The following is a 14,988-nucleotide window of genomic DNA, read 5'->3' on the forward strand; positions in this document are numbered from 1 at the left end:
TATGTTTGCAAAGAAGCCAAAATTATATTGTTCTTTGTATATTCAGGTATTCTTGGTTTTCACTTTTTTTTTTTTTTTTAACTAGAGCACTGTTCAGCTCTGGCTTATGGTGGTGCAGAGGCTTGAACCTGGAATTTGGAGCCTCAGGCATGAGAGTCTGTTTGCATAACCATTATGCTATCTACCCTCCACCTTGTTTTCACTTTTATAAGCAGTGATTCTACCATCCAGTTTTCCCCACTAGAAAAATCCATAATGAGAGTGAAAAGGTACAACCAATTCTTTTGAAGGGAAATTACATCTCTACTTAACACTCTTTCCCAGAAATTCATTCACACATGCATCCAACCTTTTCCATTCAACATTTACCAAGTTCTTCTGTCTACAAGGGACCACTATAAGTGGTCATGTCAAGAGGTGTGTTCACAGACTTCTCAAAATATTAAAAATTAATGTCAACACATCTAAAGAATATTTTAGAGAAAACTTAATTGCCGGGATGAGAGTGCACGCTACTTACACATAGTTAACATCAAAACAAGAGTGTAAACTCTTCAGGATAGGAGTTTCAAAAATTTTGTGCAGGAATCTCATATGGTTTGTTCACTAACAGATCCACAATGTCTGGAACAATGCCCAGCATGTAGCAGATACTCTAAGTATTTTGTTAAATATAATCAATGAACAAATGAAAAGGCAAACAAGGCATTGGGCTAGGAAGAGGGAGGAAAAAGGGAAAGGATAGACTGAGGAAAGCATACACTGAATGTAATGCTGAATTAAAATTCATAATCATCCTCCAACAATTTCACATACTTTTCTAAACCTTAGAAACTTACTTTGTTGAGAGCGCCAGCTCCTGTCAGAATTAAGTGAGAATTTTCAACTTGGATGGTTCTCTGTCCTAGACGGACAACGTAAGCCCCGATTCCAATGGCCCGACATGTAACCTTAAAAGAAAATAAATGCAACACATCAGATATTTATGTCCCTCTCAAGCTATAAGAAAAGCAAAGATGGGAGTCGGGTGGTAGCGTAGCGGTTAAGTGCAGGTGGCACAAAGCACAAGGACCGGCAAGAGGATCCCAGTTCAAGCCCCCGGCTCCCCACCTGCATGGGAGTCGCTTCACAAGCGGTGAAGCAGGTCTGCAGGTGTCTATCTTTCTCTCCCCCTCTCTGTCTCCCCCTCCTCTCTCCATTTCTCTCTGTCCTATCCAACAATGAAGACATCAACAACAACAATAATAACTACAACAATAAAACAACAAGGCAAAAACAAAGGGAAAATCAATAAATATTTAAAAAAAAAAGAAAAGCAAAGATATGTAAAATTTACATAAAAATAAAATATGCTGAATTTTATTAAATCTATTTGATTGCAAATGTAAAACAAGATTTTCCTAGTTAAATTTAATAAACTTGAATGATTTGAGTACCAGTCACTCAAAAGAATTGCACACAATTTACTTTTCTTACACTTTAGTCCTAATTCATAGATTTAGTCATAATTCATAGTCTGACATTTATACTAGAAGTGTGAGAAAGGACAGCAGTAAAAGATGAAACCCAAGTGTTAAAGCTGATAAAATAGTGTTACCATGAACAAGGATCCAGGTTCAAGCCCCTATCTCAGCATGTGGTGGTGGTGATAGTGGTGTGTATGTGCGTGTGGGGGGTGTTCACAAGCTTGTTAAGCAATGTTATAGTTGTAACTCTCTCTCCTCCTGTCTTCCCCTCCACTCTCAATTTCTCTATCCTATCAAATAATAATAAAATATACACATCCAAAAAGATCTGTGTATACCTATGTTCACAACAGCACAATTCCTGATAACCAAAACCTAGAAGCAGTCCAGGTGTTCAACAACAGATGAGTGGCTGAGTAAGTTGTGGTCTATATACAAAATGGAATACTACTCAGCTATTAAAAAAAGGTAACTTCGTGGTCCCGGAGGTGGCACAGTGGATAAAGCACTGGACTCTCAAACATGAGGTCCTGAGTTCAATCCCTGGCAGCACATGTACCAGAGAGATGTCTGGTTCTCTCTCTCCTCCTATCTTTCTTGTAAATAAATAAACTTCACTTTCAGCACATCTTGGATGGAGCTTGAAGAAATCATGCTAAGTGTTCGAGCCACTGGTCCCCACCTGCAAAGGGAAAGCTTTGCTATTGAAGCAGGACTGAGGTGTCCCTCTGTCTCTCCCTCACTATCTTTCCCTTCCCTCTTGATTTCTGGCGGTCTCTATCCAATAAATAAAAAATTAAAAAAATAAATAAGCAACATTATAAAAAGAAACGGGGAGTGGCAGCAGTGCAGTAGGTTAAGCGCACGTGGCTCAAAGTGAAATGACTCATGTAATTAACTCGGTTCGAGTCCCCAGCTCCTCACCTGTAAAGGGTCGCTCACAAGCAGTGAAGCAGGTCTACAGGTGTCTATCTTTCTTTCCCTCCTCGCCTTCCCCATCTCTCTCAGTTTCTCTGTCCTATCCAATAACAACAGCAACAATAATAATAATGGCAACAAAATGGAAAAAATGGCATCCAGGTGCAGTGCAGGGACCGAGTCCCAGCAATACCTCTGGAGGAAAAAGAAAAAAAAAAAAAAAAAGGAGCTAAAGACAAACTAAGAATTAGATTTATCAATTGTTTACATTATCAAATCTTCCCATTAGTAAAAGAGGCATCAAACTATAAATATACAATTTTAAACAACTGTCCTTATTTGAGAAGAGTTACAATAAACTCCTCAAAAATTTCACATTAAGGAGCTGGGCAGTGGTGTACCAGGTGAAGACACATTGTATAAAGTACAAGAACCCACATAAGGATCCCAGTTCAAGCCTCTGGCTCCCCACCTGCAGGGGGTAGCTTCACAAGGGAAGGAGGTCTGCAGGTGTCTATCTTTCTCCCTATCTTCCCCCCCAACTGAAAATTGAAAAAATTGCCACAGGAGTAGTGTATTTATAGTGTAGGCAAAAGAAAAAAAAAAAAAAAGCCATGTCCTAACAAGACTTACCAGGCTGATGGTGATGATCTCATCATAGGCCAATGAGGATTCTCCAGCAATCATTCCAGAACCCCGAAGGTTCTCTGCTCCAAGTCCCTCTTCCTTCCCAATAATATCTGTTATCTTGTACCTATCAGATACAGTTACATCAAATTATAAAAGTTAAAACATAGAGACAATGATAGAAGAGCAATTATTAAAAGGCATAGTAAAACTTCTGTAACATAAAGATAATAGTATCTACATCTAAGGATTGACCTGAGATTTAAAGTACAAGGAGGTGCCTGGCAGTTTCTCAGTGGATAGGATGAAGTAGTGGTCTGGTCTGTTACATATGTATATGTACAAGAATATGAAAAAACATGAGAAGGGGGGCCAGGCGGTAGTGCAGCAGGTGAAGTACACATAGTGCAAAGCACAAGGACTGGCATAAACATCCTGGTTCAATCCCCCGGATCCCCACCTGTAGAGTGTTTGCTTCATAAAGAGTGAAGCAAGTCTGCAGGTGTCTTTCTCTCCCGCTTTGATTTCTCTCTGTCGTATCCAACAACAATGACATCAACAACAACCATAATAATAATGATAAACAATGGCCAAAAAAGGGGAAAAAATTAAAATAGCCTGCAGGAGCAGGGGATTCATAGTGTAGGAACTGAGCACTAGCAATAACCCTGGAGGCAAAACAAAAAACAAAACAATGCACAAGAAGGTATGACACACAGGCAGTGCACAGAGCTTCAATACCTGTTCTTATTTTATATTAACAAGTTTAAGAGCACAATAAATTCTTCTCTTCCTATAATCAGCAACAGACATTTGTTATTTTTTTAATTAATTTTATTTTTTTTATTGGAAACATAAAAATCAAGGGGGATGGGTGAAGGAGATAAGAGGGGGAAAGGAACACCTACAGCACTACTTTATGAACTTTGACATTCCATCCGCCTGCAGGTGGGGACAGATGCTTGAACTTGGGTCCTTGTGCACCATGACAGGTGTGCTCAGCTGAGTGCACCACCACCTAGCCCCAAGCAACAGTCACTAAATCAACAATCTTAGGTAAATGTTACACAGGAATAAAAAAAAAAAAAAATCCAAAGGTGAAGTGAGAATGCTTTGCTAAAATTCTCAAGTCAAAAACTCAAATATTTTATCCAAGACAGAGATGATGGAGAAGATCAAAGTAGTGCACTCTCATTTCTTCTTTCTCTGTAAGTATCAAATATATACACAAGGGTTTCTGGTTATAGTTCTAAAGGGGTGAAACGCTGGCCAAGTTGTCCAAGAAGAATCCAGTGGAAGTCACTCATATGTCTTCTTGGCAGGGGATTAAGAGTGATAGCTGATAATGGAAAATGGGAGATGGGGAATGCAACTAATAAAAGAAAGGAAAAAAATACAAAGATGGAAGCAGAGATGGACATATATTAGTTACTGTTCCAGGTGTATCCAGAAGGCTTGGTACTGGGCAGTTTTATAAATTGAAATAATAAATAAATATCCCATTGTGGCTTTTAAACAACGTTTTTTTTTTCTGCCATATATTCTGCTTCTTTCTTTACTTCCAGTGCTCTATCAATTCTTCTTCTCTGCCATTGCTATTGGTCTGTAAGCTACTCCCCAGATTCCCTTATCTTTCTACTTTCAGTCTCTCAACAAGTCCCAATTCTTCCTTTTGCTTTGTATATAGATTCTAAAGTCCAAAGTTAAGTTATAGGTAAAGTTCACCTTACTTAAGTAGTTAATGAACCACTTTTTTGTTTTGTTGTTGGGATAAGTGTTGCTCTTATAAAGTCCGCATGCCACATAATCACCAATACTCATGGGCCAAATCAGCCTTCCCAGCAAAGCAGTTTTCTTTTACTCTCACACAAGAATTGTATATTGCTTCATAGGTGTGCATGACCCAAACAGCATTTTTCTCCATTGTAAAGAAGAAAAAAAATTCTCATTTTCTGTCCTATATCTGCATCTTCTTAAAAGCAGGACCAAGTGTTTTTCACTTTATCATTAACTTTAACTACATGAGTACCGCTCAGCTCTGGCTTATAGTCATGAAGAGGACTGAACCTGGGAATTTAGAGCCTTGGTTATGAAAGTCTCTGTGTATAACCATTATGCTATCTACCCTGCAAGCTTTTTTTTTTTTAAATCACAGCATTGCACAGTATTGATTTATGGCAGCTGTGTGATTGAATTCAGGACCTCCAGTGCCTTCAGGCAAGAAAATCTGTTGCAAAAACTACTGTGCTATATCCCTGGTTGTCGAAAGAGCCAAGATGCTTTTTTGCATAGAAAACCAAACAAAAGAACATATGCCATATATAATATGAAAAGTGATCATATTCTTCATTTATTCCTTATAAATTATGGCCTTGACTCCATGTCAGATATCTTTGTTCCCTCTGCTATCTTCAATCATTTCTTTATTTCCTTCCTTCCTCCCTTCCTTTCCTTTCTTCTTTTTCTTATTACTGGTGCTGGGGACTGACACTGGGACTTCTGGTACCTCAGGCATGAAAGTCTGACACAGTCTCCCCATCCCAAAGTATTATATAAAGTCTCAATGAAAACCATTGTTGAGTATAGTACAACTAACATGACATATACATATGTGATTTTTAAAAATATATTCATGAGAAAGAACCAGATATCACTCTGGTGTATGTGCTGCTGGGGATCGAACTTGGGACCTCATAGTTGAGAATCCAGTGCTTTATCCACTGTGCCACCTCCCGAACCACCATGTATGTGATTTCTTTATCCCCAAAGCAATCTGATGCTAGATGATATTACCCCTATTATTATATGTAACCAGGACTATTGCCTGCTTGCAATGTGCTGTGCTAAGGACTTTACATTTAGAAGCTTACTTGATCTTCATTTTACAGACAAGGAAATGGAAGTGTGGAAAAGAAAACTGCTTAACTAAATAAAAGCAAAACATAAAAATCAGTAATTTTCCAATATACCATTAATAAATGGTTAAAAAACATAAAAGGAGACTCTAAAATATGTTTTATCAGTTCAGTCTCATGTATGCTACCAGATTCAAGTAGTCCATGAATTAATATTAGGTAGTGCTACATTCCATTGGACAATGCCCTGCCCTATGCCTGTAAAGATGGATTTCCCCAGTACATTGGAAATATATTTTAGTCTAAGAATACTATGAAAAAACTACCGAGACAGGAAAGGTGCAGTGAACCCAGAAAGATGCCAGGAAACTTGTGGTATAACCAACAGGAAGAAAACTATAAAACTCTTAAAAATAAGCTTACAGAAATGAAAAAAAAACAACAACCATGTTTCTTAGAGTTATATTAGGAAGATGTCGGAGATAACTAATTAGTGCCACCAGGGTTATTGCTGGACTATACAATGCATCCATCACTCCAGGTGGTCATTTTGTCACCCTTTCTTTCACTTGGTAGGAATGAGAGAAGATAAAAAGCCAGAGGGAGATAGAGAGGCAAGAGAAAGAAAAAAAAGAGAGACATGCAGCACTGCTTCACCTCTCATGAAGCATAACCTCTGCAGGTAGGGACTTGAACTCAGGTCCTTATTTATAGCAATGTGGCATTCAATCAGGTGCACCGCACTTGATCATAGCTTGCTAAATCTATTAATAGAATTTGAGACTAAATAATTATAGAAACATGTTACAAGTAGAAAAAAAAGAGAGAAGAAAGAAGAAGAGGAGAAGGAGAGGAGAATAAGAAAAGGAGGAGGAGGCAGGAGGGAGAGGAAGAAAAAGATGGGGAAGAGGAACTCAGACTTGCCCACAGAGCTCACTTGGATAGTGTGTTGCTTTGCCATGTGTGTGGTCCATGTTTAAGTCCAGCATCTACTGCATTAAAGAAAATTTTGGTGTCTGCCTGCCTATCTATCTGTACCTATCTCTGTTTGAAAAGGTCAGGCTGGAGCAGTGAAGTCTTTAACATAAACCCCCTACCCCAAAGCCTATATACTGAAAAACAAAATTAGCCAGGCTGGGGAGATAACACAGCACTTTATACAGAAGAACTTGCATACAAGAGGTCACAGGTTCAATCTCTGACATGATTATTAGCCAGAGCTGAGCAGTACTCTCGGGGCAGGGACGAGAGGGGAAGATAAAACTTGAGAGGAAATTCGAGAATGTTACATAATTGGCCCACTAGCATAAAGTGTGGCATTAACCCAAGGATAGATTAAAAAAAAAAACAAAAAAACAGGGATTCGGGCAGTAGCACAACGGGTTAGCGCATGTGGCACAAAGCGCAAGGACTGACATAAGGATCTCAGTTCGAGCCCCTGGCTCCCCACCTGCAGGGGGGTTTGCTCCATTTCTATCTGTCCTATCTACCAATGATGACATCAATAACTACAACAACAATGAAAAACTACAAGGGCAACAAAAGGGAAAATACATATAAAAAAATCAATAAATTAATAAAAAAAACACAGCCTAGTAATCCAGTTGACTATAAAAATTAAATAAAGTATGAATTATTCAGTAAATGGCATTGAAAACACTTGCAGATAAATTATCAAAATGTTCAACTTCAATCAGAATTATCAGTTAAAAACACAACTGCTATTTATATCCTATTATAGTTTTTTGATTTTCTTCTTTTTAATATTTATTTATTTCCTTTTTGTTGCTCTTGTTGATCCTATTTTATTAATTAATAAAATTAATGTTGGTGTTATTTGTTGTCTTGTTGTTGAATAAGCCCATCCAAAAATGGGGGGAGGACTTGGACAGAATATTCACCACAGAAGAGATCCAAAAGGCCGAGAAACACATGAAAAAATGCTCCAAGTCTCTGATTGTCAGAGAAATGCAAATCAAGACAACAATGAGATATCACTTCACTCCTGTGAGAATGTCACACATCAGAAAAGGTAACAGCAGCAAATGCTAGAGAGGGTGTGGGGTCAAAGGAACCCTCCTGCACTGCTGGTGGGAATGTCAATTGGTCCAACCTCTGTGGAGAACAGTCTGGAGAACTCTCAGAAGGCTAGAAATGGACCTACACTATGACCCTGCAATTCCCCTCCTAGGGATATATCCTAAGGAACCCAACACATCCATCTAAAAAGATTTGTGTACACATATGTTCTTGGCAGCACAATTTGTAATAGCCAAAACCTGGAAGCAACCCAGGTGTCCAACAACAGATGAGTGGCTGAGCAAGCTGTGGTCTATATACACAATGGAATACTACTCAGCTGTTAAAAATGGTGACTTCACCGTTTTCAGCCGATCTTGGATGGACCTTTAAAAAATCATGTTGAGTGAAATAAGTCAGAAACAGAAGGATGAATACGGGATGATCTCACTCTCAGGCCGAAGTTGAAAAACAAGATTAGAAAAGAAAACACAAGTCGAACCTGAAATGGAATTGGAGTATTACACCAAAGTAAAAGACTCTGGGGTGGGTGGGTGGGTGGGGAGAATACAGGTCCATGAAAAATGATGAATGAAATAGTGGGTATGTATTGTTAAATGGGAATCTGGGGAATGTTATGCATGTAAAAAAAAAAAAAAAAAAGAAGTAGAAACGCAAAGCAGAAATTGACTGAGTTTGGAGTATGGCACCAAAGTAAGAAAGCAGAAGTACACTAGAGTTTGCAGTGAGTACCTCCCTAATACTTCCTCTCCACTTTTCCAAGCTTTGGGTCCATGATTGCTCAACAATTTGTTTGGCTTTGTATGTTAACTCTCTTTTTAGTCACCAGGTTCCAGGTGTCATCAGGATGCCGGCCAGACGACCCCACCAATATGTCCTGGAGCTCAGCTTCTCCAGAGACCCACCCTACTAGGGAAAGAGAGAGGCAGACTGGGAGTATGGACCGACCAGTCAACGCCCATGTTCAGCGGGGAAGCAATTACAGAAGCCAGACCTTCTACTTTCTGCAACCCACAATGACCCTGGGTCCATGCTCCCAGAGGGATAGAGAATGGGAAAGCTATCGGGGGAGGGGGTGGGATATGGAGATTGGGCGGTGGGAATTGTGTGGAGTTGTACCCCTCCTACCCTATGGTTTTGTTAATTAATCCTTTCTTAAATTTAAAAAAAAAAAAAAAAAAACACAAGTCGAACCTGAAATGGAATTGGAGTATTACACCAAAGTAAAAGATTCTGGGGTGGGTGGGTGGGTGGGGAGAATATTGGTCCATGAAAAATGATGAATGAAATAGTGGGGGTTGTATTGTTAAATGGGAATCTGGGGAATGTTATGCATGTAAAAAAAAAAAAAAAGAAGTAGAAACGCAAAGCAGAAATTGACTGAGTTTGGAGTATGGCACCAAAGTAAGAAAGCAGAAGTACACTAGAGTTTGCAGTGAGTACCTCCCTAACACTTCCTCTCCACTATTCCAAGCTTTGGGTCCATGATTGCTCAACAATTTGTTTGGCTTTGTATGTTAACTCTCTTTTCAGTCACCAGGTTCCAGGTGTCATCAGGATGCTGGCCAGACTTCCCTGGATTGAAGACCCCACCAATATGTCCTGGAGCTCAGCTTCCCCAGAGACCCACCCTACTAGGGAAAGAGAGAGGCAGACTGGGAGTATGGACCGACCAGTCAACGCCCATGTTCAGCGGGGAAGCAATTACAGAAGCCAGACCTTCTACCTTCTGCAACCCACAATGACCCTGGGTCCATGCTCCCAGAGGGATAGAGAATGGGAAAGCTATCGGGGGAGGGGGTAGGATATGGAGATTGGGCGGTGGGAATTGTGTGGAGTTGTACCCCTCCTACCCTATGGTTTTGTTAATTAATCCTTTCTTAAATTAAAAAAAAAAAACTTAAAAAAAAATTAATGTTGGCAAGGGTGTGAAGAAAAATTAAAATGAAGTAAACAACTCTTACAATATTGTTCTGGTGAGAGTGAAGATCTTAAAAGAGTAATTGGAAATTATTTTTAAAAATCTGAAGTGGATATACTTCTTAAAACCAGTAACTGTACCTTCACAAAGTAACTCATGGAGAACAGAGGTATTGCTGAAAATTCATAGTAAAGAATGTTCAGCCCTAAGATATAGCAGTTAAAAATGAGATTAGCAGGCAGTTGGGGGTAGTGCAACGGGTTAAGCACAGGTGGTGCAAAGCTCAAGGACCAGCTTATGGATCCCAGTTCGAGCCCCCAGCTCCCCACCTGCAGAGGAGTTGCTTCACAGATGGTGAAGCAGGTCTGCAAGTGTCTATCTTTCTCTCCCCGTCTTCCCCTCCTCTCTCCATTTCTGTCTGTTCTATCGTACAATGACAACATCAATAACAACAATAATAAAACAAGGGCAACAAAATGGAATAAAAAAACAAATGAAATGAGATTAGCCTGAGCATTTAAATATAATATCTTAATTATGATGAATATTTGGCAGCACAAAATATTATATTCTCAAATAATATGTAAGGATATCCAGAATTTCCTTAAATTAGCTTTCTGTGAAAAGAACTACAGAATTTTTTATTATAATCGATTATTTGGGGGGAAAAAGTTATGCATTTAAGTATTGATATAGTACTATTTTATGTGGAAAACTGAGAAATGTGAACCGGGGTAGATGGCATAATGGTTATGCAAAGGGACTCTTATTCCTGAGACTCCAAAGACTCAGGTTCATGGTGAATTCACCTCCTTTACCCCATCTTAGATGAAGCGCAATGATATCATGTTAAGCGAGATAAGTCAGAAATAAAAAGCTGAATATGAAATGATCTCATTCATAGACAGAAGTTCAAAAACAAGATCAGAAGGGAAAACTCTAAGCAGAACTTGGACTGGAGCTGGTGTATTGCACCAAAGTAAAAGACTATAGGGTGGGGTGGGAATGGGAGTTTGGGTCCTAAAATATGATGGCAGAGTAGGACCCAGTGGGGGTTGTATTATTATGTGGAAATGTAATGCATGTACAATTTACTATATTTTACTGTTGACTGTAAACCATTAATGCCCCAATAAGGAAATTACAAAAAAAAGAAAGATACCATATTGTTATGTAAAAAGATAGTTCCTAGATTCTATCCCCAGTAACACCATGGGACAGCGCAGAATTAAAGTAATAATAAATAACATGTTTGTATATTTATATAGTAAAAAGATAATATATGTCATTGTGATCTCTTAGGATTGTAGCTGATTTTCTAACTTATCTAATGTTTTTCAACTAACAAATAGTAAAGCTAAAATAGAGAGAGAAACCTCTAAGATTATGTAATAACAATTTTTTTATTGCTCTTCAAGGTCATGATCAGCAAAATAGTGAAGATTATTATATTCTCCTTTCTTTAATGCATGGCCAGATTATTCAGATACACATGTACATACCTGGATTCTCCTTCATCCTCCACATGCTCACAATAGACGGAGTTGAGAGCACTGACTCTCTTATAATCTTGGGGAGTCAGATATAAATATTTGTATCCCTGTAAAGCACAAATAAGTCTTTTAACTCATTATCTGCCATAGCTATACAACCAGAAGACAAAGTAAAGCATGTGTTATGCAGCTTGTTCCTCCATGGCTAGCTTTAAGTCATCACATTGCTTCTCAGACTGTCTAATAGAATACTCTTTGAAAGATGGAAGTGCCTATTTCTCCAGTCACTGGCTGTCCTTGAAACAAGACACCTTGTTGCTGCAACTCCAGGTACAGGCCATTCATTCATGTTCATCAAGGTTAAAGGGTCACTTCCTTATATTTAGTGACACCTCTATTAAAGATATCAACATGAACTTAGAGAATTGTGTATTTTTTATTTACTCTCTCCAACCAATAGGACCATCAAAATATGGGACAACTGAAAGGAACACAAATATGAATATTTAATATTAAACCTCTATTCTAGTGAAACAAAAAAACACACCAGCAAATTAAGTAAAACATAAGATAAATTTGGAATAATGTTTAAAGAAAGTTAAAATAGAAAACCAGTATTGTACGATTTGAGGGGTTTTTTTTTTTTTTTTTTTTTTTTGCCTGCAGGGTTATTGATGGGGCTTTGTGCCTGCACCATGAATCCACTACATCTGGAGGCTACTTTTCCCCCTTTTTGTTGCCCTTTTTGTTTTATCATTGTTGTGGTTATTATTGTTGTTGTTATTGATGTTATTGTTGTTGGATAGGACAGAGAGAACTCGAAGAGGGGAAGACAGAGATGGAGAGAGAAAGACAGACCACTGCAGACCTGCTTCACCGTCTTTGAAGCCAACCCTCTGCAGGTGGGGAGCCGGGATCCTTATGCCAGTCCTTGTGCTTCGTACCATGCCTGACTCACAAAATTTTAGCTTTTAAAAACAGGTAAGGGAAGGCTTACTTGAAGATATAATTTGAGTAAAGACTTGAAGAGTTAAGGAAGAAATGAGACACCAGAGTAACTGGAGGGAAAGCAATAAAGGCAGAAGGAATCACACATCTCAGATACATGCGAGGCATATGTCTAGCATTTTAAAGCAAGAGTCAAACTGCTGTGGTCAGGAAGGTGACTGAACATAGAACTTGAACACATGAGGTCCAAGTTTGACTCTCAGCACCCATACATGTTAGTCCGTTGGTCTGCCTCTCTCAAAAACCAAACAAACCATAAAAGGAAAAAATGCAGAAAGACAGTATAAAATGAAGCAGACTGTACAAAGAAATGAAGAGTAGTACTGGAGGGTCAACACTTGTAGGTTGGGGCTTTTTGTTTGTTTGCTGTTTGCCTGTATTTGGGTTGGGAAGCCATTAAAGAGCTTTATTCAGAACAAAGTCTTGATTTATGATTTCATTTACATTTTTTAAAAAATAACTTTCTTTTTAAAAAACATTTTATTACCTTTATTTATTGAGTAGAGTAAGCCAGAAAATGTGAGGAAGGGAGAGACAGAGAGATGAAGAGATAGAGAGACACCTGCAGCACTGCTTCACCACCTGTGAAGCTTTTCACAGGTGGGAACCAGGGGCTTGAATCTGGATCCTTGTACATTGTAATATGTGTGCCGCCACCTGGCTCTCTGATTCACATTTTAAATGTACCACTCTATTTCTGTTGAGAGTAAACTTCGGATGGGGTGGGAGCAAGGACAGCAGAAATGTCAATTAAGAAGATATAGTAAGGGGGTTGGGTGATAGCACAGTTGGTTAAACGCACATGGCGCAAAGCGCAAGGACTGGCGTAAGGATCCCAGTTTGAGCCCCCAACTCACTATCTGCAAGGGGGGTCACTCCACAGGTGGTGAAGCAGGTCTGCAGTTGTCTATTATTCTCTCCCCTCTCTACCTTCCCCTCCTTTCTCGATTTCTCTCTGTCCTATCCAACAACAATGACATCAATAGCAACAATAACCACAACAACGTTAAAACAAGGACAACAAAAGGGAAAAAACTAACCTCCTGGAGCAGTGGATTCGTGGTGCAGGCTCTGATCTGAACTGGAGTTGGTATATTGTGCCAAAGTAAAAGATTCTGGGGTGGGTGGTGGAGAGAATACAGTTCCAAAACGGATGACAGATGACCTAGTGGGGGTTGGATTGTGTTGAAGACTGCGAAATGTTATGCATGTAAAAACGACTATATTTACTTTTGAATGTAAAACATTAATCCCCCAATAAAGAAATTTTAAAAAATTTAGCAACAACAACAAAAAAGGAGATTTAGTAATATACTTTAAGAGATGACTGTGACGAACTATAAATGCAAAAGTAGGTGTGGAAATGGTTAGAAATGACTAGATTTGGAACACAATAGGAAAGCTGATATTACATGGTAAATGGTAAACGAGATGAGAGAGAAGGTACTTTCTAGGGTAATTTAAAGATATTTTACTTCAGTGAAAGAACACAGGTACTACTGAAGATAGAGAGAAGACTGGGAAAAGAATAAATTTAAGACAGAAGATAAAAGATTTATTTAGGCAGACATGTAGGTAGAGAAACTGAGCATGAATATTTCAATCTTAAACCCAGGAGATTGCTGAGCTGGTGTAGTGGCTCTGCCTGTGGACTCGGAGGCAGGCAGGCAGATAGGGCATCAGGTTCAAAGCCTGTCCTCCCAGAAGCCCGTGGTCCACCACCTCTGGGGTGTGGGGGGGTAGTGGAGAAGGAGACTTAAGCCCAGGAGTAGGACGTAAATTTGGAAGTTCATAGATGGAATTTAAAGCTTGAAGACTGAATGAGTTCACCTAGGGAAGAATATGGGAAACAGGAGAGGTCCAGGGACCTGACATACATTTTTTTTTCCCTTCCACCCTATTTTCTCTAGGGTTATCCAGCCAAAGGAGCAGGCAAGAGAGCACAGGAGACTGGGATGGGAGAGCTGAGTCTGAGGAGCCATGGGCTTCTTACTTCTACTGAATTCTCTGTGCTCCTGATATTTATCTCCAATTTATCTTTTATTTTTTCTTTAAAAAAAAAACAAACTGAGATGAGAGACACAGGACATAAAACTGGCTGACTAAAACTTAAAAATTCAGTTGTTTGATTATATTTAGATATTGGACTATTAACACTAATAATTCCAGGACACTCTTATCATCACAGAAAAGAAGTCAGCGCCTATGAGTTGTATGGTGGTGTGGGATTGACTTTGGAGCCTCAGGCATAAGAGTCTGTTTATATAACCGCTATGTTAGCTACCCCCACCCTTTTTAAATGAATCTTACTGAAATATTATTTGCAAGCAGTGAATCCGTCAGTTTTTTTTAATTAGTGATTTAATATTGATTTATAAAATTATAAGATAGGAAGAGTATAATTCTGCACACTTCCCATCACCAGAGTTCTGCATCCCCATTCCCTCCCATTGGAAACCACAGTTCTCCCAAGATCAGAGATAAGGGTTTAAAGTATTAAAAAAAAAAAAACATAAAAGTTTTGATGCAAGAAAAAGGGAGAACAACTGGTATATATACTTAAGTTACTAGAAGCAAAAAGATCAAGCCTGAGAAGAGGAAGAATATTCCTTAGATAGAGGTAAGGAATATTTATCTGAAGTTCAGAAAGGAAGGTAGAG

The 14,988-nt window shown here is 38.9% G+C and overlaps 1 protein-coding gene across 8 annotated transcripts in view; it reads right to left on the bottom strand.

Annotated features, from left to right (window-relative positions):
- The window catches only part of LOC103108101 (acetyl-CoA carboxylase 1), a 338,374-nt gene that overhangs the window by 29,810 nt on the left and 293,576 nt on the right, over positions 1-14,988 (bottom strand). For all 8 annotated transcript variants that reach the window (XM_060203908.1, XM_060203911.1, XM_060203907.1 and 5 more), the window contains 3 exons: positions 11,330-11,427; positions 3,018-3,138; positions 840-950 (listed from right to left, as the gene is read on the bottom strand). In XM_060203908.1, coding sequence (XP_060059891.1) covers positions 840-950; positions 3,018-3,138; positions 11,330-11,427 — 330 coding nt within the window. The remainder of the gene's footprint in view (positions 1-839; positions 951-3,017; positions 3,139-11,329; positions 11,428-14,988) is intronic.

The sequence above is a fragment of the Erinaceus europaeus genome, chromosome 12 (genome assembly GCF_950295315.1).
Source record: "Erinaceus europaeus chromosome 12, mEriEur2.1, whole genome shotgun sequence".
Taxonomy (NCBI): Eukaryota; Metazoa; Chordata; class Mammalia; order Eulipotyphla; family Erinaceidae; genus Erinaceus; species Erinaceus europaeus.